Source organism: Drosophila tropicalis, unplaced genomic scaffold, assembly GCF_018151085.1.
Source record: "Drosophila tropicalis isolate 14030-0801.00 unplaced genomic scaffold, ASM1815108v1 contig_483, whole genome shotgun sequence".
NCBI classification, from domain to species: Eukaryota; Metazoa; Arthropoda; class Insecta; order Diptera; family Drosophilidae; genus Drosophila; species Drosophila tropicalis.
The window spans coordinates 82,112-105,961 of NW_027172951.1; the positions used below are offsets into that span (position 1 = coordinate 82,112).

The 23,850-nt window shown below is 39.1% G+C and overlaps 3 protein-coding genes across 3 annotated transcripts; all 3 read left to right on the forward strand.

Moving 5' to 3' along the window:
* The first annotated feature begins 12,035 nt into the window (after positions 1 to 12,035).
* On the forward strand, positions 12,036 to 13,290 carry LOC137574900 (uncharacterized). Its single transcript, XM_068287348.1, has 2 exons — positions 12,036 to 12,260; positions 12,367 to 13,290. The coding sequence occupies exons 1-2, from the start codon at positions 12,036 to 12,038 to the stop codon at positions 13,288 to 13,290; spliced, it is 1,149 nt and encodes a 382-aa protein (XP_068143449.1).
* A 36-nt stretch (positions 13,291 to 13,326) lies between these two features.
* On the forward strand, positions 13,327 to 22,148 carry LOC137574901 (uncharacterized). The gene is made up of 2 exons (XM_068287349.1): positions 13,327 to 13,740; positions 22,104 to 22,148. Exons 1-2 carry the CDS (start codon positions 13,327 to 13,329, stop codon positions 22,146 to 22,148), a joined length of 459 nt encoding a protein of 152 aa, XP_068143450.1.
* Positions 22,149 to 22,345: 197 nt separating this feature from the next.
* LOC137574902 (uncharacterized) lies at positions 22,346 to 22,675 on the forward strand. The gene has a single exon (XM_068287350.1). The coding sequence runs from the start codon at positions 22,346 to 22,348 to the stop codon at positions 22,673 to 22,675; it is 330 nt and encodes a 109-aa protein (XP_068143451.1).
* The last annotated feature ends 1,175 nt before the right edge of the window (positions 22,676 to 23,850 follow it).

The window sequence follows — 23,850 nt, forward strand, 5'->3', positions numbered from 1 at the left end:
TTCAATTTTGTTTATTCACTGAATGGAGATTCACGTTGAAATGCGCCGCATCAGACATTATGATTTTTTGCCAAAAGCCACGTTCATTTTTGGCCATTTCGAAAAAAGGGCACATTTTGCATTTTTGCCAAGGCCAGTGGCGGTCATTTACGAGATATCATATTCAAAAAATAGTTAGAACAAATCTTCTTGAACCTAAACAAATGAATTAAAAAAAAAAGTTTAAAAGTGTATTTCCAGTGTATTGTTAGTTAACATACCTTTTCCTTATTAAACTATGAAACTAGGCAGACTAAAGGATACAGTGAAAGTCGTTTTGATGCAATTCTTTGATAAATTTTGCAAATCATTAGAAATTTTTATCAGTTATAAATCCATTGGCAACAATATAGTTGTCACATAGTCCAGTTCGAAAAGTCATATACATATAAAAATTAAATTATATATTTTCTGCGACAAGGAGCGTGGACACACAAAGTTGTAAAATGTTATGGAATTTTGAAGTATTTTCTTAGAATGCTTTTGAATAATAATTGACTGTGTTTAATACCTCATTAGAATTTTATTGTTACTTAAACTTTTACTGAACTGGGTCTGCCACTGCTTGAACTACGTAGGACACATAGGCTTATAAAGAAATAGAGCACCGGACTGGCACTAGCAAATTTTAAAAAACTTATAAAAATGCAAGAACAAAAGCACTGGTAAGATGTGAACCATCATTTATGTTAAAATGTGTTAATGCAAATTAAATGAAAGTTTATTCCTTAACATACTGAATCCGGTAATCCTAAGAATTATGAACATATTGTCACTCATCAAAGTCGGTCCTGTTTTTCTTTTGCGCTCTTCATATTAAATTCTCTCAACCAATTTTTATCATCGCAATATTCATCGCGAAGTTTAAAGTTAAATTTATATTTTTATTATTATCAAAACATTAACAAACAAATGCACTTATTATTTTGTTGTTGCACTACTTAGTTTTTGATTTGATTCTTTTTTTTGCTCCCACCCGCGCTGTCAATTTACAGTTCACAGTTTTTGTTTATTTGGTGTTGGTGCTCTATATTCTTTTGTTTTCTCTGTTTTGGATAAATCAATTTTTTACACCCTTGCAAAAAGGGTATATTAATTTTGGTCAGAAGTGTGCAACGCATAGAACGAAGCATCTCCGACCATACAAAGTATATATATTCTTGATCAGCACGACGAGACGAGTTCAAATAGCCATGTCCGTCTGTCCGTGTGGATCAACGCAAACTCCTCCTAGACCGTAAGAGCTACAGAGCTGAAATTTTGCACATAGGCTTGTATATACTGCAGTTGTTGTATATCTCGGATTCAGCCGGATCGGACCACAATATCATATTGCTCCCATACAAACCCCAAAGTCACGAACGAACTTTTCTCAATACCTTCGTTATTTTCTGTGCTATTATTGTGTGTAATATTGGAGAGTTTATTACGCCTATAAACGACCGTGCCAAATTTGATCAAGATCGGATGACTATATCATATAGCTCCCATAGGAACGGTCGGTCGAAAACAGTGACTTTTGTAAATAACTTCGTTACTTTTAACGCGATTGCTTTCAAATTAAATACTTGTTAGTTTCATATATCTGTTAATGACTGTGCCAAATTCGATCAAGATCGGGCGACTATATCATATAGCTCCCATAGGAACGATCGGTCGAAAACAGTGACTTTTGTAAATAACTTCGTTACTTTTAACGCGATTGTTTTCAAATTAAATATTTGTTAGTTTAATATATCTGTTAATGACTGTGCCAAATTCGATCAAGATCAGGCGACTATATCATATACGTTACTTTTAACGCGATTGCTTTCAAATTAAACATTTGTTAGTTTAATATATCTGTTAATGACTGTGCCGAATTTGATAAAGATCGGATGACTATATCAAATAGCTCCCATAGGAAGTTTCGGTCAAAAACAGTGACTTTTGTCAAAAACTTCGTTACTTTTAACGCGATTGCTTTGAAATTAAACATTTGTTAGTTTGATGTATCTGTTAATGACTGTGCCGAATTTGATAAAGATCGGGTGACTATATCATATAGCTCCCATAGGAACGATCGCTGGAAAACAGTGACTATGATCAATATCTTCGTTATTTCCTATGATTGTAGGGCATTCCGTCGCTATTAATGTTTAGATTCTCCCGAATGAGTTACATTTAAATACGCTTAATAGATGACATTTTGCCTGTCATAAGACGTTCTCGATGATAGGTCTGTTGTCATCCCATGCTACAGGTGGCACCTGTCAATTTAAATTAAAAAAATAAACTGTTCGAATATTATAAAGTCGCTGTTAACGCAGTAAGCATTGGGTATAGTATAACACAAAATTAAACTACGAAATATATTTATAAATATATCTGCCGAATCCCAAATAAAACATGGATCGAAGTTCTACTGGTCTTAAAACGGAAGATCAAAGCAAACCTTTGCTTAACGAAATTATATATCCAGATATTGAACCCGGTATAATTAAACGAGGGATGATAGAAGCTTCCTATTCTCAAGAGGAACATAGAAAAGAAGAACGTCGGCTACATCAACTTGAACCAATTATATTAGAAAACATAAAAACAATAAGGTTGGAATTCAAGAGTAAGTACATTCTTACCTATTATAGTACTGATTTAGCAAGTTTGTCCGAATTATTGCCCAAGGAAACTACAAGTGTCGCTAGATATATAGAATAAAGGCGTACATAGGGAAATCAATGCGCTCTATGGCATGTAGCGCCGTCCTGTTGGAACCAGTAATTATCCAATTCATTTTCACAAACAAATGGCATTAAAACATCGGTTATCATTGTCCGATAACGCTCCCCATTCACGGTTACCGTTGCCCTTTTATCGGCATAAATAAACAGCATAAACCACACAGTAACTTTTTGGTCGTAAACAGGTTGCGTTTCGATGAATTGACAATTTCAATTTTGTTTATTCACTGAATGGAGATTCACGTTGAAATGCGCCGCATCAGACATTATGATTTTTTGCCAAAAGCCACGTTCATTTTTGGCCATTTCGAAAAAAGGGCACATTTTGCATTTTTGCCAAGGCCAGTGGCGGTCATTTACGAGATATCATATTCAAAAAATAGTTAGAACAAATCTTCTTGAACCTAAACAAATGAATTAAAAAAAAAGTTTAAAAGTGTATTTCCAGTGTATTGTTAGTTAACATACCTTTTCCTTATTAAACTATGAAACTAGGCAGACTAAAGGATACAGTGAAAGTCGGTTTGATGCAATTCTTTGATAAATTTTGCAAATCATTAGAAATTTTTATCAGTTATAAATCCATTGGCAACAATATAGTTGTCACATAGTCCAGTTCGAAAAGTCATATACATATAAAAATTAAATTATATATTTTCTGCGACAAGGAGCGTGGACACACAAAGTTGTAAAATGTTATGGGATTTTGAAGTGTTTTCTTAGAATGCTTTTGAATAATAATTGACTGTGTTTAATACCTCATTAGAAAAATAATTTTATTGTTACTCAAACTTTTACTGAACTGGGTCTGCCACTGCTTGAACTACGTAGGACACATAGGCTTATAAAGAAATAGAGCACCGGACTGGCACTAGCAAATTTTAAAAAACTTATAAAATTGCAAGAACAAAAGCACTGGTAAGATGTGAAACATCATTTATGTTAAAACGTATTAATGCAAATTAAATGAAAGTTGATTCCTTAACATACTGAATCCGGTAATCCTAAGAATTATGAACATATTGTCACTCATCAAAGTCGGTCGTGTTTTTTCTTTTGCGCTCTTCATATTAAATTATTTCAACCAATTTTTATCATCGCCATATTCATCGCGAAGTTTAAAGTTAAATTTATATTTTTATTATTATCAAAACATTAACAAACAAACGCACTTATTATTTTGTTGTTGCACTACTTAGTTTTTCATTTGTTTCTTTTTTTTGCTCCCACCCGCGCCCTCAATTTACAGTTCACAGTTTTTGTTTATGTGGTGTTGGTGCTCTATATTCTTTTGTTTTATCTGTTTTGGATAAATCAATTTTTTACACCCTTGCAAAAAGGGTACATTAATTTCGGTCAGAAGTGTGCAACGCATAGAACGAAGCATCTCGGACCATACAAAGTATACATATTCTTGATCAGCACGACGAGACGAGTTCAAATAGCCATGTCCGTCCGTCCGTCCGTCCGTGTGGATCAACGCAAACTCCTCCTAGACCGTAAGAGCTACAGAGCTGAAATTTTGCACATAGGCTTGTATATACTGCAGCGGTTGTATCTCGGATTCAGCCGAATCGGACCACAATATTATATTGCTCCCATACAAACCCCAAAGTCACGAACGAACTTTTCTCAATAACTTCGTTATTCGTTGTGCCAAATTTGATCAAGATCGGGCGACTATATCATATAGCTCCCATAGGAACGATCGGTCGAAAACAGTGACTTTTGTAAATAACTTCGTTACTTTTAACGCGATTGCTTTCAAATTAAACATTTGTTAGTTTAATATATCTGTTAACAACTGTGCCAAATTCGATCAAGAGCGGATGACTATATCATATAGCCCCCCATAGGAACGATCGGTCGAAAACAGTGACTTTTGTAAATAACTTCGTTACTTTTACAGCTATTGCTTTCAAATTAAACATTTGTTAGTTTAATATATCTGTAAATGACTGTGCCAATTTTGATCAAGATCGGGCGACTATATCATATAGCTCCCATAGGAAGGATCGGTCAAAAACACTTTTAACGGGATCGCTTTCAAATTAAACATTTGTTAGCTTAATATATCTGTTAATGACTGTGCCGAATTTGATAAAGATGGGGTTTTTTTTTTTTGTTTTTGTTAAATCAATTTTTTTTTTTAATAATGTCGGTCTGTTGCAAAGACTTTTTTTACTGTTGGCTGTGTGTCAATGTAATGCACTTTAAATGTGCTGGTTATACAGTCAAGGTGCGGGATAGTATTGCACAGTGTTGCTGCCTTAAATTTGGCTGTGATTCGTGTCGTGGCTTGGAGCTCGAAATGCGAGATGCAAGAGGAACTTTTGGAGAGGAGGTTCAATTTAGAAGTTCTTAACTTTTGATTGAATCTCCTACGCGAATCTCCGGAGCTAGTAAAGTGTTGGATGCTTCAACTGCTATTGCATCTGTTCGAGCTACTGCTGTACCTGGCATCTCAATTTTTATTTCGAGGCTTGATTGCAATTCTACTTCGGAATAAGTTATAGCCTACATCTATGGCAAAGTTCATTGCGGTGGAAAAGTTCTGTTTTTCATATATTCTTGACATTTCGTCCTTTAAAATAAGTGTCTACCCAGATCTTTTTGGTCTAATATGTCATAAAGATTTTTGGCCAGAACAAAAAGAAGAATCGGTCTCCGATTAGTCTGTTACCTGCCTCTGCAGGCTCCTTCTGGATCGTCGTCCTTCTGAAAGTCGTTAGTAATTCATGAATTAAATGTTTATTTGTATATAAATTGGCACTAGCACATACATAAATCAGTGACTCAAGGTAAATTGGGTGGACTTCGGGTTGAGATTACAAAGGTAGAGATGGGGGCCAAAGGCACAGCGATGCACACCCGTTATAACTACAATTGGTATCACACTTATGTTTTATTTGATTGTTTATACTTGCCGCAAGTTTTGAGCTCTTTGTATTGAATGATTTTTGGTATGGATATACTACAGTAGTGAAAATAGAGAGCTCACCGATGCATAATTCGACATAGTGTTAACAGCTTAATTAACTAAGTCTTTATTGTTACTGATGACCATATCAGATCTACTTAGGACTGATGACCCATCGATATCTATAATTGGGTTACACACTTCTATTATTATATAAGCTAAACACCAACATACTCCCGCCCGTTCAACACCTGTTCAACGTTATCCAACGTTGACGATTTTCACGGTTGTCTGCTTTGGACCATTGTGCCTTGTGGGTTAAGAGCATCTCCTTATTCCATATACCATCACGAGAACCAATGGTATTGTTAACGCTACGTAGGAGACGATATCGTGGTGTGTCGGCTGGCTGAGGTCTTCTGGTAACGTCCAGTTTAGCTTAGTTTCCAGTTTTCCTTGAATGTAGTTCGTTGTAGCTTAGCTGCATCTTCCTGAATTGTGTTGTTGTTGGCGCCACTTTTGTTGGGCCAGTGGTGAAGTTGTGTCTGACATAGCTATACAGTGACCTGTTAGTTGGTTCGCAGAACTCCTTGCTGTACACGTCGTGTCTAGGGTTAACAATCCAGTTTTCTTGATAGTGACACCTTGTATATTATCGTCACAGGTCACTGTGAGTTCAATTGGTCTGGTGGTGGCAAAAATCAACTGATTTTCGTGATACATATCGTACCACACGAATGACCTGTTTCTGTGTTGTATCTAAAAAGCTGATTTTGTGTTTTTGAATAGCTGGAGCTCACAGTTGCGTTTAGCCGTCTTTTGTTTATCAAGAGAAAAATATATTGCTCGTTTTTGAGCTGATGGCATTGTTCCAGATCTGCTCTTGAGAGCCCGATGTATTGATTTTGTTCTTTGTTGACAGCAATAATGGGAATTTTAATGATTATTATCGCATCAGTTCCAATTGCTGGAATGGGTATCAGGTTATACAGTTGCACTGCCTGCGTTTCCACTAATGGAAATGTGACCTTAAATATTACATGATTGTTTGCGATTGTGCCTTCATTAAGCCATATAATTGCAAGACGTCATTATCTGGAACTGGCAAATCCAAACTAAACGGAAGATGTCTCTTTAGTTGGTTCAGATGTTCCCGAAGCTGGCCTGGTGATAGTAGTAACGGGCTTATTTTGCTATGATGGGCATCTGTAAATACTCGGGAAATTTCGGTTTGAATTCGTTGCAAATTCCCTTCAGTCACTGTCATCTGAGTAGTTATCGTGATATACCATTGCAATGCTTTTACCGCATTGTCCTGGACATTGGTTAAGTCGTTCATTTGTTGTTTATCTAGTTTTATCTGATTTTCAATTGTGGCTTCGTCTCGATTAATGATATTTATCGTTGAGTCTTCATTTGATCTAACCTTTCGTATCGTGCCTGACATCTCTGTTGCATACTTGGAGTCCAGCACACCAAATAAACCATTTGCAATGTTCCCAATTATATATAAAGATGATCGTCGTTGGCGTTCTCAGTGAAGGAGATAGTTTCCTGTCCTTAGCTTTGAGTTGACATGCTCGAAATGTCTCTGCATTGCGGTGCAAGAACCTTCATTAACACGCATATTTTATCAACCTTTACTACTCCGTCTGAAAATGTTTTCAGGTCAGCCCAATATTGTTCGAGATCGTAATATGCCACAATAATCGTTGGGATCGTCTGAGTTTGGCGTTAACGGACGAGAGTTCAGCACTGCTTCAACATTGACAATGATGGTAGACAGTTTTTCAAACGTTAAGTCTGCTGTCGATACGTTTTTCAACAGTAAATGCTTAGTGGATTTTACCGCAGCTTCCTATAATCCTCCGAAATGTGAAGACCGTGGTGGTATGAACCTAAATTGTACTCCTTTTTGGTTGCAAAATTCCTTGATAGTACCTGCTGCCTTTTTTGAGTGTATTGTATCGGTCAGTTCTTTTTAGTTGATTGTCTGCTCCAACAAAGTTTCTTGCATTATCGCAGTATAATGTCTGGCATCTTCCTCTGTGCCCAATGAAGCGCTGAAGCGCATCCACAAATGAGGAGGTGGACAGGTCTCCAACCAACTCCAAGTGTGTACTGTCTTGGTTGCAAAGCATACTGTTGCCGCCGAAATCCACTGACTGCCCAGCAGACCCGACGCAGCCGCCTATGGGTTAACCCATATAACTCATTCTCTCTTATTTTCATACTTATACTTAAGCGCCAGCCTACGTGCTGGGAAATTAACCGTTGCATCTTGCGCTTTAAGCTTACATGTTAGGTTCTATGCTTGTTACTAAGCGGCGGACAGAACAGTTCGGTTACAACCGCGAGTAAGGGTGATTAATTTATAGCGGCTCAACTACCGACTCGCTCGCTCACCATACACACACCCACTTAGCCTACCATTAGCATAAGAAAACACGTGGAAGAAATAAATGAAGTATCACGTGAAAAGTGAAGTGTTTCTTGTGGGCCCGCTAAAACATCGAACCTTAGCGCCAAACTCAACAATTCTATAAATTATGCCAGGAATTAGTTCTACAATTAATTCTATAAACTGTAGGCCATGAATTCTATAAATTAATTCTACAGATTAATTCTATATATTAATCTAACAGTGGTAAACCACTAAGGGAACCGAAAAAGTTAATTATTTAACTCAACTCGACGGGTCAACCCACGGTTCTACACGTGAATCATATAGAGATCAACCTTGATGATTGCATAACTAATCACTAAATTGTGATACATAACCTCAACGGTCAACCGTTTACGACCTACATAGGTCACGTAACTAATCAACATCGCTTAAAAGTATAAACTCATTGGTAAACCATGGCAACAAAAGACTTATCAAGTGGAATATATCATTGCACGAACTGCATGCAGGAAGACAATGACCGAATGGTGCAATGCAATCGATGCTGTTCCTGGTATCATTTCGACTGCGCTGGAGTAATAGACGAGAAATCTGAGAACAGCTGGAACTGCTACTGCGTCAACCTGTCAACTGAAGTCATCACAACCATATTGAGCAACGCATTGCAGAACCTCGGAAGTACCACACGAGCAGGCGAACCTCAGGCTACTTCGTCACCAGCAAAACCAACGGGGCCGCTACAAGAACCGGATCGGGACTTTGGACTATGCCCTCCAAAAATATTCCAGGACACAGCTAGGACAGCTGTTCCTATTTTTACTTCTGCCAAACAAAAAGCGTTGGTCACACACTCAGCTGTGCGTGACACGTGGCATTACGATCACGAGGCACCGCAGCTGCCGTTCCTCAAACAACACGCGTGCTACGACACGCGAACAACCGCACTTAAGTGCTACGCCGATGGCACCCTGGAATTTTACGAATACTCAAAACAGGGCTGCATCGTACTATCCAGAAAATAAAGTGCGAATGGACGCAGACCTAAACACAGGGATAACGAAAGAGCTTCCAACATTTGATGGCAATCCTCAGAACTGGCCTCTATTCTACAATAGTTTTCAGACAAGTACGGAAATCGCTGGGTAAAGGGGAAAGGAAAAGGCACGTGAGTTAGTTCAATCCAAACTCCTTTTACCAGCAATGGTCCCTGAAATCATACAAACATTACGTATGTGTTTCGGTCGGCCAGAGCATATTTTGCACAACTTACTGGAAAAAACGCGGCAACTACCCGCAATAAAAGATAAGCTTGAACCACTTATCGAATATTCACTGTGTGTACGAAACATCTACTCAACGATGGAAGCATGTGGACTCACAGGTTACATGCAGAACCCAATGCTCGTACAAGAGCTACTAGAGAAACTCCCCACACAACTGAAGCTGCAGTGTGTAATGTTTCCCAAAGACACTAATATACCATCAATGGAATCTTTTAGCAAATGGATCTACGACATAGCTGAAGCAGCAAGCCAGGTAACATCACCGCTTTACCATAAGAAGAGCGGAAGTCTAAATCATCACAGGTGCCTCTGCACCAGTGCTGCAAAATGAAATTTTTTTTTATACGTAGCTTGAACTAAAAATCTACGTATTTTTACGTAGCCAAAATTTGGTCAAATACGTAGATCTACGTATATTTTTTAAAGTCAAACAAAGCCAATTATAAAGTGTATTTTAATTATATATATGCCATATTTGTTTACATATAAGTTTTTATTAATAAAATTTACATTTTTTTTAATATTTAGGAGTGAATATTTTTATTAAAATAGCTTAGGTGCTCTTTCGATGGCTCAGATGATATCGCCTTTTTAATATTTGCAATATACGCCCAAATCTCTACTTCCTTAGCATCTTCCCCAGTAAAGGGCAGATCTGTATTCCGTAAGATACGCCACTCCCTGTCGAGCTCATTGAAATTTCGCGTGCACAGTCCTGTCATGAAAATGCATGTTTATTAGAGGTTATATAAAACAATAAATTTTAAAGTAGTTACCTGGAAATGAAAGTGCAGCTTGTGTAATCGATGGTATATTGCGTATTAATTTCTTGTTTAAGAATACCGCAGGATTTAAGAACTGCAATTGCTTCATTTTTTGCATGTGTTCGTTGTTAAATGGGAAGCGCTTTTTTATTTGAAGACTCTCAATAAAAAACTTAAGACAATTTTGCCGAAATAATAATAAATTCGCACAATCAATGGTTCCGCTATTTTGAAGAGTTAGGGCAGCCACATTGCCTCCCAAATGCTTGAAAATATAACTTTAATGCCGGTAGTTGTTCCAACAGTCTTTTTACTACTTGCATCAAAGAAAGCCACCTTGTTTGACACGGTTTAAACAAAAGCTTGGAATTCTTGAAAGGCCGCAATACGTTTCGGACTGTTTTGTATAAATGTATACACTTCGCGAGCGAAGTCCTCAATATTGCGTGGAAGCTCCTTACAAGCATACACTGAGGCACAAAGATGAAAGGAGTGGCAAATGCACTTCATAAGAAATAAATCAGGAATATCGTCTGATAGCAATTTTGACAGAGAATGGTGTTGACCAAACATTGAATTCGTCCCATCTGCTGCAAAGCCAATCATGTTTTCTTTAAATGGAATGGTTTTTTTTTTTCGAAAAATGATACTAAGTCATTGTGCAAATCAGAGGCAGTGCTGCTGGAGACTTTTAAGAGGCCTAAAAAATTATCTTTAACTTTAAAGTTGATTGCAGTTCTTGCAATAAGCGCCAAATGTTTTGTGGTAGACCTGTCGGTGCTCTCGTCAACGATTAACGAGAATTTGTTGTTTTTTAAACGGTTAATTATATGATCTTCTGCCACTTGTCCAGTAACATGTGTTATAATATCATGAGCTTTACCACGTCCAAATTGTAATTTTGCAGCTATTTTTGAGTCCTTGTCGATACTTTGAATTAGATCTTGTAAATCGGTGTCCAAGGAAAATGGCAAATTATGCTTTGCCAAAAATAAAGACATTTTTATTTCGGCGCTCTTTATGTTGTTTTTAAAAGTAGTTAAAGCTGTGTCAGGCAACATAGATAAAATTGTTGGTTGATGGACGCCTTGAAATTAATGTATTAAAAATATTTATATATATGCATTAAAAATATGTATAACGTTTGTTGAATAAACACTGGGTTTAGTTCCTCCTGCACAAGGACAAGTTGTTAAAAACACATAAAAACATAAATTAAGATACAGACATAACAAACTCGAAGACAACAGACACAAATGAATAAACAAAATACATACTTCTCTCGTTGTTCTTATGTTTTGTACAATTTACGTGATTATCTAGAACTCTTGTACCTGCACCACATTTTAAGTCTATTTTGCAAATTTTGCAAAAGAAAAAATTGCTACCTTTGACGCTTCTTTTCAGCCAGCCGCAATATTTTTTGTCGTGCTCCCAACTATCCGAATATTTCATGTCATAGTGTCGTTTCCGTTTCTTTGTGGGAGTGGTGGATTGCTCCTTATCGCTTTCACTACTTATAGAAGAGTAGTTTTCCATTTGAGATCAATATAAAAACAACCAAACTTTAGGAACTTTTTATCGCGACAAAAATTTACATGTGCTGCACAGCTGAGAATAATGAATAGCGTTGCCAGCCTGTTCTTTCTGGCAACATTAGGCAACATCTTGACTAAAGCCTGCTGCTAGCACACTGTTAGTGTTGGTAAATTGCAAATTACTCGTTTACTTTTAAATTAAACATTTAAATTCTTGTTTATATCTAAAAAAAATTTGCAATTTTTTTTTTTGTACAATTTAAAAAAAAATACGTAGATTTGGGAGCTCTATACGTAGATACGTAGATCGGGGCACAAAATACACAGCTGCCCATCGTTCAAAGCCACGCCACATCAACAAAAGATGTCTTTTCTGAAAAATCACAAGCTCTGCCAACAATGCCTAAACCATCATCACCAAAAGTGCCAACGTGAGAAGGTTTGCGGCATACGAGGCTGCCGAAGCAAACATCACCCATTGATCCACGAGATGCAGCCAATACCAGAGGCTGCGAAATCCAGCAGCCCAAACAGGCCAGCTATGGTCACCAACGTGCATACGCCGGAGGGCAAGCACACCCAGCGATCCGTGTCATTCCAATACAAATCATCAATAAAACGAAAGTCACTAACACTTTTGCATTTCTAGATGAGGGATCGGCACTAACGCTCATCGACAACAAGGTCTTTAGCAGCTCGGCTTAAAAGGAGTTCCAGATCCACTGTGCCTAAAATGGACCAACGATACAACACGCGAAGAAAATGCATCGGAACGTGTCACGCTTACGGTTGCCAATCCACATAATGGCAATCTATTCTACTTGGAAGAGGTTCACAGCGTAGATACCCTGGATCTACCTGTACAGTCTATCGACATAAGGGCTCTCGCCAAAGAATTCCCCCACCTAGCGGGACTACCGATAGCATCATACACCAACGCACGCCCAAGCATCCTAATCGGCACAAATAACTGGAACCTCGCAGTACCCCTAAAAATCAAAGAGGGGGCAAGGCACCAACCAATAGCGTCAAAGACGCGACTGGGATGGGCACTACAAAGCTCCACGCCATCAAGGGCCACTAGAGCTTATGTGAGCGTTCACATGTGTGGATGCAGAGACGCAGACGCCAAGCATGAGATCATCAAACAAGCGTTCTCATTAGACGCTACCACAGCAAAACCGCTATCATCACTAAAAGAAACTCAAGCTCTCATCAGACTTGAATCTACTACCTCCCTGAAGAATGGCAAGTACGAGGTCGGTCTAATGTGGAAAGACCCTGAAGTTTTATTACCTGATAGCTACGCAAACGCACTAAAACGGCTTAAAAGCCTACAAAAGCAATTTTCCCGACAACCACAGTTGAAGGAGCAAATCACCAAGCAAATCGAGAACCTCGCCGAAAAGGGCTATGCTCGCATGCTGACGCTGGAGGAAATAGCTGCACCAAACAGACGGACATGGAATCTACCAACCTTCATAACTAAAAATCCAAATAAACCGGCGAAGGTCCGGCTTGTATGGGACGCAGCCGCCCAATCTGGCGGCAAGGCCGTGAATGTTTACATCTGGAGTGGTCCAGATCTCCTGAACTCCCTGTTTGACCTCTCATTCTGAGTGGGACGAGTGGCTATCTGTGGCGATATTGCCGAGATGTTCCACCAGATCCGAGTGAAACCAGCAGACACCCATGCGCAAAGGTTTCTGTGGTTCGACAGCAAATCCGAGAGGCAAGAGCCTAACGTCTATGTTATGGAAGCGCTTACTTTCGGAATCAATTGCGCACCCTGCATTGCACACTTTATTCGCGACGAAAATGCAGATCGATTCCGCCAACAGTACCCTCAAGCAGCACAAGCCGTGAAGGACTACCACTACCTGGATGATGTTATATACAGTGGCGACGACTACGTGGAAGTCGGAAACATCGCAACTCAAGTCAGAGATATCCATGCAGCAGGTGGTTTCCACATACGCAATTGGTCTTCGAACTCAAAGGAGGTCCTCCGAATACTAAAGAGCAATTCGCTGCTCCCCGAAGCTGTCGAAATTACCGCCACAGAAAAGGTACTCGGCTTGTATATTGGGCGACGAACTCCGACGTATTCACATTCATCTGCAAGTTTGCCAGGCTGAAGCGCAACGTTTTGGACAGCGACAAAACACCAACCAAACGCGAGCTCTTGCAAGTACTTATGTCAATGTACGACCCACTCGGCTTCATCTCATGCTTTACAATAGAGCTGAAAATCCTACTGCAAGAAGTCTGGAGAAGCGGCATTGGCTAGGGTACTGGTTTGCCCGACGCATTGTTACCTAAATGGATACAATGGAAACGGATCCTTACAACAAAAAACACAACGCCAATAAACATGAAACTTGGCTACACGGTCCAGACTATTTGCTGCAGGATCAACACGAGTGGCCAAAATGCGATGATTTGGGGCCACCAAACAATGCTGAAGTCAGGCACAACATACTTTTCGTTGACAATGCGCTGATGGAGCTAAAACTTAACGCGGAATGTTTTTCCGACTGGCGCAGGCTATATCAAGCTTTAGCGCGCTTTATTCTCTATATTGAGAAACTGAAAGCAAAACACAAGAAGGCATCGCCACCCACAGAGGTGTCTTAAGAGATGATTGAGCAGGCACGCACACTCCTACTGCGGCATGCGCAGTCATCTGAATTCAACCCAGAAATTCGCAACTTAACGAGAGGTAAACCTTTAAAAACAAATTCTAAACTCATATGTTGTAGTGCCCAGTTTCTGCCGTTAGTTCTATTTTTGAAAATTAAGGCTTTAAGTTGAATTTCAGTAAGTGGTAAGTGCGTCGATAATAATGATCAGCTGAGCTTAGACGTTCGATAGTTCTACTAGTTCGCATGCATTGGTCACACACTTTTCCGACGAACTTCCGCCCTGGCTAGACGCCTTAACCACGCCGCTCCTTAAGAAAAAATATATAAAATTAAATCTGAAATTTTCCCGGCCATCAAGCCTAATGATTAACTTTATACTAATTTGGAGCATCAAGGACAACTATTTTGTGAATCTTATTATCGTAAGTTATATTTTTTGTGGATATTCGAATCATTGTTAATTTCTAACAAGTTCGTTTGAAAATTAGCCAAAATCGATTTGTATTTTGGAAACCTGGAAAAAGGAATCACAATTGGCATTCTGTAAATTTGCAAATGATATTTTTCTGTTGAGACACCGCTCAAAAGCTGCACACCGTGAAGGGCACAGAGACTTTTCGAGGAAGTTAACTATCTTGGAATAGCCGCCCGAATCGGATACGGGCAGAGAAAGTTTTTTTCTTTGCGGATTGAGAGTCCCATGGACCAAATTTCTTGCATAGGAATACCAGTCGCTTGATTTAACCTAATATTTTATTCCTAAGCATCATCCAGCGGACGACGAAGGCCTTCGACGGACCGGACGGATGGGTAAGTCCTAAGTTTTAAACCATAAATCATGAACGATCTGGTATTTCCCTGTTTTTTGTATGCAAAAAGAAAGAGAGTTCATTGTCAATTAATCTGCAAATAAGAAAAACCATCTCGAGTACAGTGAAGCTAAAAAGTATTGGAAGTATTGAAAAGAAAAGGAAATTGCTAATCATTTTGTTAAACTTAAAACGCTATCGATAACCGCCTTTGACTGTGTGAGCAGAGTCGCCATTTATATTTGAAATCATAATTTAAATTGAAGATTTACAAATATCAATTGCCATTTTTATTTTGAATATCTATAATTTTATATATATCCACCTTACAATTAAGATTCAACAAAACAAAACATATTATTCCTAATTTGGCTTTTGGATGCCTGAAATGATCCAATTATTTAATTTGAGTATCGTTTATTATAATAATCATCATTTTAGTTTAGTTAAATCGGATTATGTTTCCGACTTATAGAAGTATTTTAGTATTCCGTAACCCTCGTGAATAAATATCGTTTATAATGTTTGAGTAAAGAGTGTGTAATCTTCCTTGTGACGAAATGTGAGTGGTGAGCTGATTATATTGGGATTTTCCCGAATCTTGCGATGGGAAAATCATTGGTTGGGTGGGTTAGGACGCGAAGCTACAATAACATCTTAATAGCTTCCCTATTCGTGCGATACTAATATCCCTCTTTCTCTATCTTTTTAGTTCATTTCTTTCAATTAAGTAATTGTGTAATATTAGTGCAACAGGGACTTTGTTTTATTTTATGAAATACGGGTGTGTTGAGAACTTGTTGGTCCAAAGAACTCCCCCAAAGACTGTTTGCTAGCCGACAGCCAGAAGTCCCAACCGGATCCAAACTTCTCAATACATTAAGCCCGTATGTGTTGGCTTCGGTCTGATTTGTGGTGCTCTTGCCCATCGTAACATCTGATGTACAGGGACTGCAAGAGAGTGGCCACCTATTTAGGCCGAACCCGACCTCCTCTTTGATCAAGAAAGATTTTTTTTTGACTAAGAGGGGATGCACATGATCTGCAATTATTTCCGGTTGTGTACATTACATAATTATGGCGCCCAACGGCCTTGTTAGACTTGATACAGTATTTCGGTTCAACCGTGTTTCTCTAAAGGATTCAGGCTGAGCTGAGTTGTTCAAGAATTTCAGGTTCCTTTTTTCCTTCTACTTCTTATTCTATCTCTTAATGAAATCCCTAGTGTTTTTATCTATTCCTTTGCTATCAAATTTTTTATTTTCTTTTCATTTCGCTTTCTTTTTGTATTCATGGAAGGTTGTTTGAGTAACTTATTTATTAGGAATGCAGATATTTGGAGAATCCGAGTTCTGACCAGTGATGAGGAGCTTTAACATGAATTAGTGAATATATTTAGAAACATATACAAACTCTACAATATAATGACAGACGTATATTATAGGCTGTGTTTTTTATTGGAATTCGTCAATTTGATTGTTTCGAATTTACGACCAGTAAGGCATATTAAGCTTGTGATGTCGGCGTTGGCATTGTAGTTTATTGATTTTGTCCATTTCTTTTAAAAACAATAGAACAAATATTTCAGCATATACCATTAAATTGACTGCTAAATCATCTGGAACTGCAGATATTTGGCGAGGTCCGAATACTGACCGATGAAACAAAGCTAGTTCAGTTTAGGAGTTTGTTGAGATCAGTCTTTTCGTTTTGGATTTGATATAGATGATTAGGTCTAGGACGACAAGATTTTTCTATCCCTTCACAAAAATTTCTTGAGATTGAACTATCGATTAGTTCATTTCTCCCTGGATATTAGTACAGCTCCTATAATTTTGCTCACCCTCACAAGGAAGATAATAGTTATATGATTAAATATATTAAAACAAATTAAATAAAGTATCTAAAGTAATTTTTTGTGGAAAAATAATCAAAATGCCAGTAATTCAAAGTAATGAAGAATTGAGTGTGCTACCAGAAGCAGAATGCAATTTGTTTGAAAGTAATTTTGAAACAGTAGATCTTAGGATTACTAAATGTAAACATATTTTTCACCAAGAGTGTATAGAAAGTTATATACAAGAACATCAGGAATGTCATTGCTGTAAGAAAGTATGCCACCAGAAAGATTTAGTCCAGTTCATAATGTCTGAACAAGTGGAGGGTCACATAGATAATAGAAACAAGAAGACCCATAATACTAGAGCTCAATCACAGTCAAGTAATGTAGCATCTCCGGCCTGTCCATTAAAATCAGGAGCTAGGGGAACAAAACCAAAAGCTTCAACGGCACGTAAGCCGGAGAACTCGAATCAACACAACCAGCGTTCAGCTCGGTCCCAGCAATAATCAACTTCGGGCAGAGCAGCTGAGGTAAACGTGGATGCAATTTTTAAGAGAATGGAATATTTAATTGATCAGTTGGACAATCTAGTAACCACGATCAGCATCGCGCTCCGACGCCAATATCGAATTCGACATCTCACCATTACATTAATCCTGCAAAAGCTGCCCAACTAGTACAAAGTTGTATTAAATTTGATGCGTCTCCTAAAGGTCCTACAGTTTCAGAATTTCTTTACAGAATGAAAGCGTTAACTGTAGATAACTTTCAGAGTGATTTTACACCGGTGTGCAGAAATTTGCACCTACTATTAACCGGAAGAACCAAGGAATGGTATTGGCGCTATCGAAAAGACCATGACGAAGTTATTTGGGAAGAATTCTGTCTGGATTTGAAACTGGAATATGACGATTTTAAGGATGATGATTTGATTCTTGAAGAAATCCGCAACCGAAAACAGAGGATTGGTGAAGCATTTGATGTTAACTACGAAGACGTAATGATTTTGGTATCGAGATTGACAATACCAATGGAGGAAAAACGACTCGTTCATCAGCTACAAAGAAACCTTATTTCTGAAGTACGAGAAGCGTTATTATACGTTCCCATAGAATCGGTATCTAAACTTCGCCAATTGGTGCACCGCCGAGAGCAATTTCTCCGTGAAGAATCAGGAAATGAAGAGCCCGAGGAGGGAGATATTCAACCTGAGCTAAATGCAATTCACGTCAAGGAAAAGAAATACATTTGTTGGAATTGTGACATCGAAGGACACAGATGGGACATGTGCTTAGAAGAGCGCCGCATTTTCTGCTACGGATGTGGAAAGAAAAATGTTTACAAACCACAATGCGATGTATGTCTAGCTCGTTCGAAAAACTCCAATCAGGGCCCATCATTCCGTCGCAATCGAGTGGACCCTCAGTAGATGTTATCAATAATACAGCGACGAACAACAAAACACCAGATTTGACAGATAATGACAGACTACCATACCATCAACGGATGCAAAACTATTTAGCGATTCGAGACAAAATCTTTGCACAGGAAGTTGCAACTTTCCAGTTCATTAGAAGTCGCTCAAACGAACGTCTGCGCCGCTTTTGGAAGAAAGTAAAAGATGCCCAAAAACTAATAATAGCGTCTATGATTAATAAAGCCGCAGATGGCCGTTTCTACGCTCCAGTTAAATTTCTCGAATTTTCTGAGCTTGGTCTATTGGATACTGGAGCCAATATCAGTTGTATCAAATCAGATTTAGCAACAAAAGACTGGACGGAATACCCCGGATTTTCAACTATTATATCAAGTGTGGCCACAGTTGATGGGAAAAGACATCCAGTCACCGGAATAGTAAGAACAGAGGTGCAATATTATTATTTTTATTATCCCGTCATTAGCATAACGACTTATTTTGGGAATCGATTTCTGGAAATCTTTTGAGTTATGTCCAGAATTTTCATTTCGTTGTAAGACTCCCACATTAGATAAAAATATTCACTCGGTTGATGACGAAAAGAAATGTGAAAAGAAACCAGAGCAGGAGCAAAGATTAAGTGATGTTATTCAATTTTAAACAACAAGGATTAGGTCGAACTCCACTTATTGTTCATGACATAGAGATTAAAGAAGCAACTCCAATCAAGCAACGCTTCTATCCTGTGTCGCCAGCGGTTGAAAAGTTTATGTATAAAGAAATCGACCGAATGTTAGAAATGGGAGTGATCGAGAGAGCCAATAGTCCTTGGAGTTCTCCTATGCGTATGGTGGTAAAACCCGGAAAAGTGCGATTATGTTTGGATGCAAGAAAAATAAATGAAGTCACAAAAAAGGATGCATACCCTCTGCAAATCATAGATGGAATTTTCGCGCGACTGCCAAAGGCCAGTTTTATAACAAAAATCGATTTGAAAGACGCCTACTGGCAAATTGCTCTTTCAGAAAAATCCAAACCCATAACAGCTTTTACGATACCCGGCCGCCCCCTTTACCAATTCACCGTAATGCCGTTCGGATTATGCAACGCTTCGCAAACCATGGCGCGTTTGATAGACGATCTAATCCCAGCAGATCTGAAATATTGGGTGTTCGGATACCTAGACGATCTCTGTGTTGTTTCAGAAGATTTTGATACTCACTTGGAGATTCTGATTCGTATGTCTCAGCAATTCAGAAAGGCAAATCTAACGCTAAATATAGAAAAGACCAAGTTTTGTGTTACAGAAGTGCCATATCTGGGCTATATTATAGGAAGAGGAGGAATATAAACAGATCCTGCCAAAATAGAAGCAATAAAAAATTGGCCGGTTCCGAAAACTATAAAACAGACCTGAGGTTTCTTGGGTGTTGTTGGTTAGTATCGTAAATTCATTGAGAATTTTTCTGACATTACATTTCCGATCACCCAATTGCTAACTAAGAAAAAGAAATTTTTATGGACACAGGAAGCTCAAGTTGCCTTCGAAGAACTTAAGGAAAAGTTAACCTCGGCCCCGATCTTGATCAATCCAGACTTTAACAAGAAATTCTACGTGCATTGTGATGCAAGCAACTACGGCATTGGCGCAATGTTGGTACAATTGGACGAAGAAGGAGCTGAGAAACCTATAGCTTTTATGTCGAAGAAATTAACGACACCTCAACGAAATTATAGCGTGACAGAAAAATTCCGCTGTTATCTTGAACTACAAGAATTCGAAGTTATAACCGATCACGCCAGTTTAGTTTGGTTAGCGCGACAATCGGATTTGAAAGGAAGACTTGCGAGATGGGCGATGAAGCTGCAAGGGTACAAGTTTGAAGTAAGTCACCGAAGAGGTCAAGATAATGTAGTACCAGACGCATTGTCCAGAATGTTTTCGGAAGATTTGTGTGCTTTGGAGGAACTCCGCTCCTTAGTCGATTTGAACTCACCTAGTTTCAATGACGATGAATATCAACAACTGAGAGAGAAAATTGAAAAAGAAAGAAGCAAACGTGGGCATATCGGACTTCTGATAGTGGTTGATCATTTATCTAAGTATCATTGGCTTCAACCCCTTAAAGTATTTAAGAGCAATGTGATTCAAGAGGGTCTGCAGGATAATATATTCTTTCGATATGGAGTTCCCGAGATATTAGTTAGCGACAATGGTTCACAATTCAAGGCAAGCGAATTTAATGCATGGTTAACGACATTTGGCATAAAACATGTGTATACAGCAATTTATTCCCCACAGTCAAATGCCTCAGAGAGTGAACAGATCTATCATTGCAGCAATCCGCGCCTATCCCAAAGAGGACCAGCGCGAATAGGATCTACATATACCCGCTATAAGCTGTGCACTAAGGAATTCGTATCATCAGAGTATACGATGCTCTCCTTTCCATGATTTACCTTTGACATGGCCACACATGGTTCCCAATACACTTTTCTCGAAAGGATAAATATGCTAAATGAACCGAATAACATATTACGAAAGGACGATCAGTTAGCCGGCTATTTTTCTGTTGAGACAACGCTCAAAAGCTGCACACCGTGAAGGTCACAGAGACTTTTCGAGGAAGTTAACTAGCTTGGAATAGCCGCCCGAATCGGATACGGGCAGAGAAAGTTTTTTCGTTGCGGATTGAGAGTCCCGTGGACCAAATTTCTTGCATAGGAATGCCAGTCGCTTAATTTAACCTAATATTTTATTCCTAAGCATCATCCAGCGGACGACGAAGGCCTTCGACGGACCGGACGGATGGGTAAGTCCTAAGTTTTAAACCATAAATCATGAACGATCTGGTATTTCCCTGTTTTTTGTATGCAAAAAGAAAGAGAGTTCATTGTCAATTAATCTGCAAATAAGAAAACCCATCTCGAGTACAGTAAAGCTAAAAAAAGCCATTTTTGTTTTGAATATCTATAATTTTATATATATCCACCTTACAATTAAGATTCAACAAAACAAAACATATTATTCCTAATTTGGCTTTTGGATGCCTGAAATGATCCAATTATTTAATTTGAGTATCGTTTATTATAATAATCATCATTTTTAGTATTTTAGTATTCCGTAACCCTCGTGAATATCGTTTATAATGTTTGAGTAAAGAGTTTGTAATCTTCCTTATGGCGAAATGTGAGTGGTGAGCTGATTATATTGGGATTTTCCCGAATCTTGCGATGGGAAAATCATTGGTTGGGTGGGTTAAGACGCGAAGCTATAATAACATCTTAGTAGCTTCCCTATTCGTGCGATACTAATATCCCTCTTTCTCTATCTTTTTAGTTCATTTCTTTCAATTAAGTAATTGTGTAATATTAGTGCAACAGGGACTTTGTTTTATTTTATGTAATACGGGTGTGTTGAGAACTTGTTGGTCCAAAGAACCCCCCAAAGACTGTTTGCTAGCCGACAGCCAGAAGTCCCAACCGGATCCAAACTTCTCAATACATTAAGCCCGTATGTGTTGGCTTCGGTCTGATTTGTGGTGCTCTTGCCCATCGTAACATCTGATGTACAGGGACTACAAGAGAGAGGCCACCTGTTTAGGCCGAACCCGACCTCCTCTTTGATTAAGAAAGATTTTTTTTGACTAAGAGGGGAAGTACATGATCTGCAATTATTTCCGGTTGTGTACATTACAATGTTTGAATATCTTTTTAGATGAAAACCAGCTCCTACGTACCCGAGGGCGAGCAGAAAACCTAAACGGCCAAAACCAAATACTGCTTCCATATGGGCACCATATTACTCGACTCATAGTGAACTGGTATCATCAGGAAATGCACCACACATCCCATGAGACGTGTATTAACAGGATTCGCGGCATGTTTTACATCCCACGCCTACGAGTCTTATACAAAGGCATGCGGAAGTCTTGCCAACGCTGTAAAATCGAGAGCGCCATGCCGGATCCACCGCAAATGGCTCTCTTGCCCATCGCTAGGCTGGCTGCCTACCAACGTCCCTTCACTTACGTCGGTATCGACTACTTCGGGCCCTTCATGGTTGCTGTAGGACGGCGAAGCGAAAAAAGATGGGGCGTTATTTTCACCTGCCTAACCACACGGGCAGTGCATATAGAACTGGCGTGCTCTCTGGACACGCGCGGGACCCCAAGAGAAATTTACAGCGACAATGGCACTAACTTCAAAGCTGCCGAAAAGATTATCTGTGACAAAGCGCAGACGATCAACTTCAACGCCGTGCAACCGGCGTTCAATGACATCAAATGAAAATTTAATCCACCAGCCGCTCCTCATATGGGGGGGGAGCATGGGAGCGACTTGTTCGTTCCGTCAAGACTGTACTCTACGCAATCTGCCCAGCAAGAAAATTCACCAGTGAGGGCCTACAAAGCGCACTCTGGGAAGTGGAATTTATCCTAAACCCCAGAACCCTTACTTTTGTCTCTCTGGACAGCAAAGACGACGAGGCTATCACCCCCTAACCATCTACTACTAGGATCAGCAAGCGGTTATAAACCAGTCTTCAAAACCAGACACACCGTACAGCACATGTGGCAAGCTGTACAAGAATTCGCCGATTAATTTTGGCGACGATGGGTACGCGAATACGTTCCAGATTTAGCTAGGCGAGGAAAATGGTTTACGAAGAGACCACCAATAGCAGCTGGAGACGTCGTTGTAATATTGGACGAGACTCTGCCCCGAAATAGATGGCCAAAAGGTATAGTCGAGCAAACAATCCTGGCCAAAGACAACCAGGTGCGTCGAGTGATGATCAGAACCGCCAACGGGACTCTTCAACGGCCCGTGGCTAAAGTAGCTGTATTAGACGCCAATGGGTTAACCCATATCACTGTCTCTTTCATTTTCATACTTATACTTAAGCGCCAGCCTACGTGCTGGGAAATTAACCGTTGCATCTTGCGCTTTAAGCTTACATGTTAGGTTCTATGCTTGTTACTAAGCGGCGGACAGAATAGTTTGGTTACAACCGCGAGTAAGGGCGTTTAATTTATAGCGGCTCAACTACCGACTCGCTCGCTCACCATACACACACCCACTTCTCCTACCATTAGCATAAGAAAACACGTGGAAGTAATAAATGAAGTATCACGTGAAAAGTGAAGTGTTTCTTGTGGGCCCGCTAAAACATCGAACCTTAGCGCCAAACTCAACACATACAAATACTGCAATGTAAGCTTTGTCGGGACGTTTTCCTCGAACTTTATGATGGATCCAGATTGGTTCACAATAGTCTACTCCGGCGTTGAGAAAGGGTCTATTCTGAGATACCTGGTGCTCATGTAAGTCGCCCATGACATGTTTAAAGAATTCACACTTCGAATCATCGGTTTTATCTTAATGATGTGGTACTGTAGCCGAGCTATCTCGCGTAGTGCATCAAGTCCATAATGAAGATTCTCTTTATGAAGTTTCCGTAG

Coding starts and splice junctions, on each gene's coding strand:
- LOC137574900 (XM_068287348.1), top strand. CDS start 12,036: ATGTCTTTTCTGAAAAATCACAAGCTCTGCCAACAATGCCTAAACCAT. Junction 12,261..12,366: donor GCAAGCACACCCAGCGATCC/GTGTCATTCCAA, acceptor GGTCTTTAGCAG/CTCGGCTTAAAAGGAGTTCC.
- LOC137574901 (XM_068287349.1), top strand. CDS start 13,327: ATGTTCCACCAGATCCGAGTGAAACCAGCAGACACCCATGCGCAAAGG. Junction 13,741..22,103: donor AAATTACCGCCACAGAAAAG/GTACTCGGCTTG, acceptor ATATCTTTTTAG/ATGAAAACCAGCTCCTACGT.
- LOC137574902 (XM_068287350.1), top strand. CDS start 22,346: ATGCCGGATCCACCGCAAATGGCTCTCTTGCCCATCGCTAGGCTGGCT.